Source organism: Ranitomeya imitator, chromosome 8, assembly GCF_032444005.1.
Source record: "Ranitomeya imitator isolate aRanImi1 chromosome 8, aRanImi1.pri, whole genome shotgun sequence".
NCBI lineage: Eukaryota > Metazoa > Chordata > Amphibia > Anura > Dendrobatidae > Ranitomeya > Ranitomeya imitator.
In genome coordinates, this window is record NC_091289.1 from 26,298,907 (window position 1) to 26,311,844 (window position 12,938).

Genomic DNA, 12,938 nt, shown 5'->3' on the forward strand with positions numbered 1-12,938 from the left:
CGAGAAGGGGGCTGGCTGCTTGTTAAACAGGTGGAAATGGGGCAATTCTCCATCTGAGGCCCAGGGTCACTGTGCAGCCTCTTGATCCACAAGACACAAGATTCAATGACTACAAGTGTGATGATGATAAAGGCTTCCGAAGATATTACCTTTACACACTCTACACATCTAGACTGATTGCAAAAACATATACATATGTGCATAAAAAATGATATATATAAAAATGTACAGAAAATAGTCAAAAAAGAAGGAAATATGTACATATAGCAAGTACAGAAAATAATAAAGTAGGGAAAAATACACATAAAACGTGTAGAAAATAGTAAAGAAGGAAAATTATACATATGAAATGTATAGAAAATAGACAGCAAAGAAGAGAAAAATATAAATATAAAATGTATAGAAAATAGTAAAGGGAAATTATACACATAAAATATGTAGAAAATAGTAAAAAAAAAAGGAAAAATAAGCATATAAAATGTATAGAAAATAGTAAAGAAGAGAAAAATATAAATATAAATATAACGTATAGAAAATAGAAAAAAGGGAAAATATATATAATATATACAAAATAGAAAAGAAGGGGAAGTACATATAGAAAATATATAGAAAAGAGAAAAGAAGGGAAATATATATAGAAAATAAAAAAAGAATGGAAAAGTATATATTTATAAAATATGTAGAAAATAGAAAAGAAGGGAGAAATACATAGAAAAAATGTATAGAAAATAGTACAGAAGGGAACAAAATAGAAAAGAAGGAAAACTGTACATATAAATTGTATAGAAAAAAAGAAGGAAAACATGAATATACTATGTATAGAAAATAGTACAGAAGGGAAAATTATATATAAACATTATATATACATAATATGAAGAAAATAGCCAAATAGGAAAACATACATGTAAAATGTTTAGATAATAGACAATAAAGAAGGTGAAATTATACAAAAAGGTGAATGTAAAATAAAAATTTAGAATAATAATTTAATATAACTCTTGATTTACAGTAAATTTTATATCTGTGTTTGGTTACAAGGTTCTTAATGTAAAAAAAGGAAAATGAGAATAGATAAATGACAGCTAGAGATATTAACCATAGGCGTATTGGTTTTATCAGAGAGAGAGAGAGTGTGTGTGTGCACATTTGATTTGTGTGCCAAAAAATGCAGCAAAATCAATGTATCCAATTTGTGCCAATGATAGATAATAGATGATAGATAGATAGATAGATAGATAGATAGATAGATAGATAGATAGATAATATATATAGATGATAGATAGATAGATAGATAGATAGATAATATATAGATGATAGATAGATAGATAGATAGATAGATAGATAGATAGATAGATAGATAGATAGATAGATAGATAGATAGATAGATAGATAATATATATAGATGATAGATAGATAGATAATATATATAGATGATAGATAGATAGATAGATAGATAGATAGATAATAAATGATAGATAAATAGATAGATAGATAGATAGATAATAGATAGATAATATATAGATAGATAATAGATAGATAATAGATAGATAGAAAGATAGATAATATATATAGATAGATAATAGATAGATAATAGATAGATAGAAAGATAGATAATATATATAGATAGATAGATAGATAGATAGATAGATAATAAATAGATAATAGATATAGATAGATAGATAGATAGATAGATAGATAGATAGATAGATAGATAGATAGATAGATAAATAGGTAAAAAAAATGAGTGCAGCACCAATAGTAGACATGTAATAGGGGGCAAAGCATCCTCCAATATATAAAAATTACCCTAAAAATAAAGTGGAGTGCTGCCTCTACTTGACGATAGATAGATAGATAGATAGATAGATAGATAGATAGATAGATAGATAGATAGATAGATAGATAGATAGATAGATACTGTAGATAGATAGATAGATAATATATAGATAGATAGATAATAGATCGATAGATAGATAGATAGATAGATAGATAGATAGATAGATAGATAGATAGATAGATAATATATAGATAGATAATTTATAGATAGATAGATAGATAGATAGATAGATAGATAGATAGATAGATAGATAGATACTGTAGATAGATAGATAGATAGATAGATAGATAGATGATAGATAGATAGATGATAGATAGATAGATGATAGATAGATAGATGATAGCTGTATCTGCCTAAAATTACAGAACAATATTAGGCACAGCATTAGGTTTCTAGTTCTATCATTTGTGTCCTAATTAGCAGGAAATCCATAGATCCCATTGCTCTGTGGCTGCTAGTAGTTCTAGTTGTTCTAGTAGTTCTAGTAGTTCTAGTTGTTCTAGTAGTTCTAGTAGTTCTAGTTGTTCTAGTAGTTCTAGTAGTTCTAGTTGTTCTAGTAGTTCTAGTAGTTCTAGTTGTTCTAGTAGTTCTAGTAGTTCTAGTTGTTGCTTGTCCATTAATCAGAGACTTTCTCTCTACAAGTGGAATCTGCAGTAAGCAAATGCTTCTGACACTGGAGGACGCAGCACTAATCCTGGGATGAGTGAGGGTCTCCATTGCTGCTGCGATTGCAGGTCCTCCCCATTAAAGTTTGTGTGGTGTTTTGCGCCCCTCCATTAATCAGAGCTGGGGGTAAGTCCTGAGCCTCCACTCGCTGCTTCTCTCACACCCTGTCATTGTGCTCGGAGTGACTGTGACTCCGTGTGATGTCAGCTAAGTGTAGAAGACACTGATCTCAGTGCCGCCTGCAAAATGTGACAGCAGGGTCTGTGCTGTGCAGCCCCCCAGCTCCGGCTCCGCCAGAGGTAAGTGCTCAGTCTGCGCTCTGCAATAACATTTAGATTGCAGAGTGGATGGAGGATAATCATCATCATCATCCTCATCACCACCACCAGGTCCTACCTTGCCTGTTACTTTTGTGTGAGCCTCTTAATGAGCAGTAATCTGGTGTCCCTGGGTGTCATTGTTCAGGGGGGGCTTGTTCATTTGAATGTAAATAGATGACATGACATGAGCAAGTTGCTTATTACATTGATTTCTCCTCTGGCTTCCTTGGAATGCAGAGACAGACAGAGAAGAGCAGGGTGACTTCCAGTTGGCTGCTGCTGCGCTCGGCGAAGTTCTTGCAGGGATGGCAGTTCCATGCCCTCCTCCTTCAGTCATGTCCTCCTGCCAGAGACCGGAAGGAAGAAATGGGGCCACCAGCACCCCCAAATCACTGGCCTTCTCCATCGAAAGAATTATGGCTAAATCTTCAGAGCCCAAACCTACAGTTTTTGACCACAACCAAGGACTGGAGAGCGATGCCAAGAAGATCTTGAACCTTTGTTCTCCAATCCCATGCATGATCCCAGTGCAATCTTTGGGGTATGAGGTCCACTCCAAGGCACTGCTGAATTATTCGGAGCTCTGGAAGAACAGTTTGAGGGCTCCTATATGTCACTCTGCTGGGCTGTGCAAGGCTAACTGTGGCATGTGCTGCAAGAATGATCTCAACATGGGCCACCAGGTTGTGCCCAACAGTAGGGTGATAAAACCTCAGGCCATCAACCAAACAGTAGGGTTACCACCAGGAACTAATGGACCTCTCTATTACTTCAACTACCTGGACTCGGCCTACAACCCCTCAGAAATCCTCAATGGACAGCTCATCCCATCCGGTATTCTAAATGCCCAGTCCCAGGCGACACTAAGTGCCCACCATAAACTCTACTTGTTGGAAAATGCGAAAATTTCTAGTCTTTGCCCAGACAAATACCCCCTTCCTCAATACCCACACAAGGAGCGACTACCGGGCCAACTGGACCAGGTGATGAAAGAAAACACTGCCCTGGCTGCAGACAGGAACCCGAAGAACCACAGCAAGCTGAGTGCCAGCCCTACAGATGGCAAGCCCAAGATCTTCACCTGTGAAGTGTGTGGCAAGGTAAGGACCCGCCATTAACCTGCAATGCCAGACAGATTTAGCTTCATAACATTTAATATTTTATAATATTTTATAATATTTTATATTTAACTTACAGTTTAGTTATTTTGATATCCAACATAAGAATTTATACAATAAATATTTTAAAAAAATAACAAAGTAATTGACATGCGAGGAAAGCTTAATCTATTAGTACTAAGCCCAAAATAAATGTTAATCTCATGACAGCAACTAGAAGGAACTAGAAGGCTCAGCATGTCCTGAGTGCACAGAGCTGCAACTTGTGGCTGCGTAAAATTCAGAACCAGAACCTGCAGCCCCGACCCTCAGTATAGAGTCACACTGATACCAGAATTATCATTAGCAGCTGAGAGGTTTCACATTTGCGTTTCAGTTTAACGCAAAATCCAATAATCGGATTTATCCTGAATCAATTTATTTTTTTTTTTCCTTCTGAACTTTTCTTCCCAGGTTTTCAATGCACATTACAATCTGACCAGACACATGCCTGTTCACACAGGGGCCCGACCATTCGTGTGCAAAGTTTGTGGCAAGGGGTTTAGGCAAGCGAGCACCCTGTGCAGACACAAGATCATCCACACACAGGTAGCAGCTGCCTATGTATTATCTATTATCTATCTATATATTATCTATTATCTATGTATATATTATCTACCTATGTATTATCTATTATCTATCTATATATTATCTACCTATGTATTATCTATTATCTATCTACATATTATCTATTATCTATGTATATATTATCTACCTATGTATTATCTATTATCTATCTATATATTATCTACCTATGTATTATCTATTATCTATCTGTATATTATCTATTATCTATTATCTATCTATATATTATCCATCTATCTATTATCTATCTATATATTATCTATTATCTATCTATCTATTATCTATTATCTATGTATATATTATCCATCTATCTATCTATCTATTTATCTATCTATCTATCTATCTATCTATCTATTATCTGTCTATATATTATCTATTATCTATGTATATATTATCTATCTATTATCTATTATCTATGTATATATTATCTATCTATTATCTATTATCTATGTATATATTATCTATCTATGTATTATCTATTATCTATCTATGTATTATCTATTATCTATCTATCTATATATAATCTATCTATATATTATCTATTATCTATGTATATATTATCTATCTATGTATTATCTATTATCTATCTATATATTATCTATGTATATATAATCTATCTATATATTATCTATTATCTATGTACATATTATCCATCTATCTATCTATCTATTATCTATGTATATATTATCTATTATCTATGTATATATTATCTATCTATCTATCTATCTATCTATCTATCTATCTATCTATCTATTTATTTATCTATCTATTTATCTATCATCTATCTATCTATCTATTATCTATCTATCTATCTATCTATCTATCTATCTATCTATCTATCTATTATCTATCTATCTATCTATCTATCTATCTATCTATCTATGTATAAATTATCTATCTATCATCTATCTTTCTATCTATTTATTATATGTAAAATCTATCTATCTATTATCTATCTATCTTTTATCTATCTATTATATATTATCTATCTATCTATCTATCTATTATCTATCTATCTATAATCTATCTGTCTGTCTATTATCTATCTATTATCTATCTATTCTCTATCTATTATCTATTCATCTATGTACTATCTATCTAATTGATTATTCATAATTTTAGGAAAAGCCCCATAAGTGTAACCAGTGTGGAAAAGCGTTTAACAGAAGTTCAACCTTAAACACCCACATTAGAATTCATGCAGGGTATAAACCATTTGTATGTGAATTTTGTGGCAAAGGATTTCACCAAAAAGGTAATTAAATCCGATTTACTTCAATTAATTTTGTTATTGTTGCAATTATTGGCAATAAATTAGTATCTTATAGAAGGCATCACTATGCCTCTCTATATTTTTTATATTAATTATTTTTCAGTATTATTGGATAATATAGTAATATTTATATATCTAGCCATGGCAATAATAATGGCATTGTCTATCTGTTTTCTTTTTATTATTGTTGAAATTACTGTGATTTTTACTATATGTTAGCATGGATTTGTAGTATTTGCATCAGCAGCGTATTTCTTTAGTAGATTTAAATATCTACATGTGAATTATATTATTCTTATTAATTATTCCTAATATTATTCTTATTATATTTCTATGCTATTATTATTATATGTGTATTACATATATTATAACACATGTGTAAATATGTTTTTTTAATTAAAATAACTGTAAGAACATGTTTTCCTTTATAAATAAAACATTCTGCTCACAAATATAAATTCCTCCTGTATCCTGCATATTTTCTGCTTGGATAAACTCAACATATTTTGCTGCCAGTGTTAACTACATTAATGTAAAAAGGATATGCCATTTCTTACCAGCTTTTTTTTTTTCTTTTCCAATTTCTCCGGGTCAGAAACTTGACCTTTTCCTAATTTTTTAATTTGACAGTTACATGTTCAATTATCTTGATGGAAAATAAGTTTGACAAGTTTTGACCGACTTGTGGGCGAAATCCTAATGAATGCTGTAGTTTCTGTGTTGTTTCTAGATATGAAACTATGAACATTTCAGTTGCACTTTTAACTAATATATATATTAATATTATAATATATATTATATTTTTTTTTGCTTACATATTATATTATTCATTTATTTTTTCTACTTGCTATATATTAATTTACTTTTAACTATTATATATATATATATATGTGTATATATATATATATCTATATATATATATATATATATATATATCTATATATATATAGTATTCTAGTATTTAATCCCAGGAGTTTCTAACAAAATAAAACATAAATATAATTTTTATACATTATATAATAATATATATATATATATGTGTGTATTCAGTTATTTATATATATATATATATATATATATATAATACATATATTAAAATATATTAATATATATGTGTATATATATATATAAATACCTGAATATATATATATATATATATATATATGTATATATATATATATATATATATATGTATGTATAAAGTATAAAAATTATATTTATGTTTTATTTTGTTAGAAACTCATGGGATTAAATACTAGAATACTATATATATATATAATAGCTAAAAGTAAAATAATATATAGTAAGTTAAAAAAAGAAATATATATATATATATATATATTCAGGTATTTATATATATAATAAATATATTAAAATATATTAATATATATATATATATATATATATATATATAAATACCTGAATATATATATATATACATATATATATATATATATACATATATATATATATATATATATATATATATAATGTATAAAAATTATATTTATGTTTTATTTTGTTAGTATTCTAGTGTTTAATAATAAATACTAATACTAATATATATATATATATATATATATATATATATTTATTAGCTAAAAGTAAAATAATATATAGTAAGTTAAAAAAAAGAAATATATATATATTCAGGTATTTAATTCTAGGAGTTTATAAAAAAAATAGAACATAATTATATTTTAGACTTTTTTTAGGAACTGTTTAATTGTGAATTGTATAACTTTATACTTATTTTTTATTATTCTTATTTGTAGGAAATTATAAAAATCACAAATTAACTCACAGCGGGGAGAAGCAGTATAAATGCACAATTTGCAACAAGGCTTTTCATCAAATCTATAATCTGACTTTCCACATGCACACACACAATGACAAGAAGCCTTTTACTTGTGGGACCTGTGGAAAAGGTTTTTGCAGGAACTTTGACTTAAAAAAACACGTGAGAAAATTACACGACAACGTTTCAGCCTCTTGTTCCATGAAGGAGATATCCAGGACTGTGCAGACCTGAGTAACGACCTATCGGCCAATTCTCTGCAGATGGAATCACTGTGACACAAACCGATTATTTAATGGCTGGATCCTTCATCGAGAGATTTTACACCTGAACCCTCAGAGGCCACAATCATGTTTTTTTTAGGCTTCATCAGCTCTGATTCAGGTTTGTAAAGTAGAAGAAAAAAAAAGAAACAACTTGATGAAAAACAGTTTAGCTTTTTTTTTTTTTTTTTTTTTATATATTTTTTGTTTTAACCTATATTTTAAAAATGTAAAAATTGACAGAGGATGATTTATACTGTTTGTGTAAAGTACAAAAAAAAAAGAAAATCTTATGTACAGAAGAACAATGGACGATTATATGACAATAAAAAGGAAACATAGAGTTACTAATCTTGTTAATATTGATCAGATCAAATATAACAAAGCACGATATTGTGTCATCTCAACATTGGTAAGAACTAATAGAGTTATTTTTTATAATATGGTTAAATTATTTTATTAAAAGGATCAACAGGAATAATGCTTTACTTTAAAAAGCACACTGCATGTACCAGCGGTTACTACATAGTCTGTTTAATAGAAAAATTGGAAGATAGATAGATGATAGATAATAGATAGATAATAGATAGATAGATAGATAGATAGATAGATAGATAGATAGATAATAGATAGATAATAGATAGATAGATAGATAGATTGATAGATAGATAGATAGATAGATAGATAGATAGATAGATAGATAGATAGATGATAGATAATAGATAGATGATAGATAGATAGATGGATAGATAGATAATAGATAGATAATAGATAGATGATAGATAGATAGATAATAGATAGATAGATAATAGATAGATAGATGATAGATAATAGATAGATGATAGATAGATAGATGGATAGATAGATAATAGATAGATAGATAATAGATAGATGATAGATAGATAGATAGATAAATAGATAGATAGATAGATAATAGATAGATAGATAGATGGTAGATAGATAGATAGATATGGATGTGGCAGAGATAAGAAATAAATATAAAGAGGTAACATAATTAGATACAAATGCACAGAAATAAGAGAAACTTACACTCATTTGAGGAGATGAAACAAAGAAAACAAAAACAAACAAAACAAAGAAAGAAATGATAAAAATAGATATAAGAGAAATATAGATAATAGATAGATAGATAATATATACGGTAGGTAGATAGATAGATAGATGATAGATTAGATAGATAGATAATAGATAGATAATACATAGATAGATATATGATACATAGATAGATAGATAGATAGATAATAGATAGATGATAGATAATAGATAGATAGATAGATAGATAGATAGATAGATAGATAGATAGATAGATGATAGATAATAGATAATATAGATGATAGATATATAGATAATAGATATATGATAGATAATAGATAGATAATATATAGATAGATGGATAGATGATAGATAGATAGATAATAGAAAGATGATAGATAGATAGATAGATAGATAATAGATAATATAGATGATAGATAGATAATAGATAGATAATAGATATATGATAGAGAGATAGATAGATAGATAGATAGATAGATAGATAGATAGATAGATAGATAGGGAGATAGATAGATAGATAGATAGATGGATAGATGATAGATAGATGATAGATAGATAATAGAAAGATGATAGATAGATAGATAGATAGATAGATAATAGATAGATAGATAGATGGATAGATAATAGATAGATAGATAGATAGATAGATAGATAGATAGATAGATAGATAGATAATAGATAGATAGATAATAGATATATGATAGATAGATAGATAGATAGATAGATAGATAGATAGATGATAGATATATGATAGATAGATACATAGATAGATAGATAATAGATAGATAATAGATAGATAGATAATAGATAGATAGATAATAGATAGATAGATAGATGGATAGATGGATAGATAGATAATAGATATATGATAGATAGATACAGACACGTGGCTATGGATGGACAGATAGATTTGCGGTAGCTATTGATCTGAGTGCTGATCCATTAGCAGGCTCGGTGTTGAGCGAAGATCACTGAGAATTCCGGCATTTCCAAGTCTGTTATTGCTCGGCTCATATTGATGAGGTTGGTTTGTGTGACCCTCCCCCCTCATGTGGTAATTGTATATTTGATAATAATGTCCTAATGACGAGGACGACCTGAGTCCTTTAATTAAGAGAAGCATTTAAGTCATTTCCTGAAGAGCCATCTCTCCCCCTGCGCTTATGAGATGATCTTACCTTCACTTTCTAAGTAATGATCCAAATTAAGAGGCAAAACAGAAAACCTTCCTACCAGCCCCCCATACAATCCACCCCATTAGATAGGAGGCTCACATTAACCGCTTAGTGACCTGAGTGGCGCTAATCAGCAGTTGGGATGCGACAGGCTGTGCTGGATCCCCCCGTACCCCCTACTACTGATGTATGACAGCCCATTCTCATCACGTCTTTGCATAGTATTTATAGCAGATAATGGGGGCCAGGAATGAGGCGGATGGCTGTGTGCGTGCTGATTACACTAAGTTTACCAATCACATAGAAATTAGCAATGAAGAACTAGATCTCAGTGATTGGGAATTACTTGGCCCACATCCAGATGAACATCCATAGCTCAATGGGCGTCTCCGGGGCACAACACCAAACACTTTGGCCCATCAGGTGAGTTCATACGTGTCATTGGCCCCTATCTCCTGGCACCATGGAATTCAATCATGGCTATTTGGTCTGTTGGACACATTCACAGTTGCTTTTTTTGAGACTTGATTTCACCTCCCACACTTTGCATTAGATTAACCAGTTCTATCAAGTAGCAGACATGGGCCAAGATTATTTGCAATGGGTGTGAGACACTAAGAGTGTGACTGGCCATAGAAGCAATTCATTAGATAAATGTCTGATATTTGATCATGGATGTTAAACTTAATACAGAGCTTAGTTGGGGAAAAAATGACTTTTTTTCCCCCCGTAAATTTAAAAAGATATTTATTTAAAGCATGGAAAATTAGCATGAAAATTGCAGTCAAGTAGACCCAACGCAAGCTTATAGGCCCTAGAGCGATCAACAAAGGCTAATGTAAACTTTGGTTGGACTGAGAACATATACATACTGTATATTTAATAATAATAATAATAATTTTATTTATATAGCGCCAACATATTCCGCAGCGCTTTACAAATTATAGAGGGGACTTGTACAGACAATAGACATTAGTCTCAAAATTTCCAGTTTCATTTTAGTGACCGACATCAGCCACAACCATCATAAATACTTCCATATGACAAATATATATAAATAAGGAGGGCGCATGGAAGCTCATTAAAACAGATATGAGTATAACTTTATTAACAATAATAAACACACATAAATACATGCGACTGTCACATATTGACAGTGCAGACACAGACACAACAAGTAAAAGACACCAGAAAAAGTTGGGTCTACTGCATACAACTAGTAAACATGACACCGCACAGTAGGGTATAGTAAGGTGCTGGCAAGAAAAAGATCCCCAATAACGTCTCCTCAGCAGTCCAAATCTCATGTGAAATAAATATTGACTATAATGTGTAAGTAGCTGGAGACTTTCACCCACACTAAGTGCCTAACATGAGCCACTATAGAAGTAAGGGGGGGAGAGGAATAATGGGGGACCAGAGTCTCACCTCACTGCAGATAGGCCGCTGTACACGCCCCATACAGCGTGTACAGCGGCCTATCTGCAGTGAGGTGAGACTCTGGTCCCCCATTATTCCTCTCCCCCCCTTACTTCTATAGTGGCTCATGTTAGGCACTTAGTGTGGGTGAAAGTCTCCAGCTACTTACACATTATAGTCAATATTTATTTCACATGAGATTTGGACTGCTGAGGAGACGTTATTGGGGATCTTTTTCTTGCCAGCACCTTACTATACCCTACTGTGCGGTGTCATGTTTACTAGTTGTATGCAGTAGACCCAACTTTTTCTGGTGTCTTTTACTTGTTGTGTCTGTGTCTGCACTGTCAATATGTGACAGTCGCATGTATTTATGTGTGTTTATTATTGTTAATAAAGTTATACTCATATCTGTTTTAATGAGCTTCCATGCGCCCTCCTTATTTATAGACAATAGACATTACAGCATAACAGAAATACAGTTCAAAACAGATACCAGGAGGAGTGAGGGCCCTGCTCGCAAGCTTACAAACTATGGGGAAGAGGGGAGACACGAGAGGTGGATGGTAACAATTGCTTTAGTTATTCGGACCAGCTATAGTGTAAGGCTCAGGTGTTCATAGGCCCAGGCCCTAGAGCGATCAACAAAGGCTAATGTAAACTTTGGTTGGACTGAGAACATATACATACTGTATATTTAATAATAATAATAATAATTTTATTTATATAGCGCCAACATATTCCGCAGCGCTTTACAAATTATAGAGGGGACTTGTACAGACAATAGACATTACAGCATAACAGAAATACAGTTCAAAACAGATACCAGGAGGAGTGAGGGCCCTGCTCGCAAGCTTACAAACTATGGGGAAAAGGGGAGACACGAGAGGTGGATGGTAACAATTGCTTTAGTTATTCGGACCAGCTATAGTGTAAGATTTGCAATACTACCAGAAATTAAGGCCATAAATACGGCCAAATGAATACTTTATGTTCCCATTCTAGATTGATGTATTAATATGTACAGAATATTTGCATAGGGATATAGAAAATGTCCAGTAAAATCAGGACCTTCTATCCTAATTGGCTGCAAATCTGATGGTGTCAAGTAGCTGCTGGAAAGGGGCATAATTTTTATCGTTGCTACTGAATTTTCTTTTCAATTTTCCATAAATTGGCTTTAAAAAGTTGCGAGACGCTTGAATACACTCTGCCAGCGTATCCGATATATTGACGATCTCAAAAGACAAAATGTCCTGATGACTTGGTTACAATCTTGTGCATGGCTAAGTGTTTCAAGACATGAATTGTTTAAGGTGGTTTTATGTGACTACAACTAATAGGAAGAGATACATTGAACAACCTTCAGGC

At 31.4% G+C, this 12,938-nt stretch overlaps 1 protein-coding gene across 2 annotated transcripts; it reads left to right on the forward strand.

Moving 5' to 3' along the window:
* Window positions 1-2,487: 2,487 nt before the first annotated feature.
* On the forward strand, window positions 2,488-8,246 carry FEZF2 (FEZ family zinc finger 2). Of its 2 annotated transcripts, XM_069736621.1 has the most exons (5): window positions 2,488-2,802; window positions 3,061-3,923; window positions 4,395-4,529; window positions 5,688-5,820; window positions 7,614-8,246. In XM_069736621.1, the coding sequence occupies exons 2-5, from the start codon at window positions 3,129-3,131 to the stop codon at window positions 7,868-7,870; spliced, it is 1,320 nt and encodes a 439-aa protein (XP_069592722.1). In that variant the 5' UTR covers window positions 2,488-2,802; window positions 3,061-3,128; the 3' UTR covers window positions 7,871-8,246. The 2 variants fall into 2 exon arrangements, with proteins under 2 accessions (XP_069592722.1, XP_069592723.1); XM_069736622.1 differs by lacking the exon at window positions 2,488-2,802 and having other exon boundaries at window positions 3,053-3,923.
* Window positions 8,247-12,938: the final 4,692 nt, after the last annotated feature.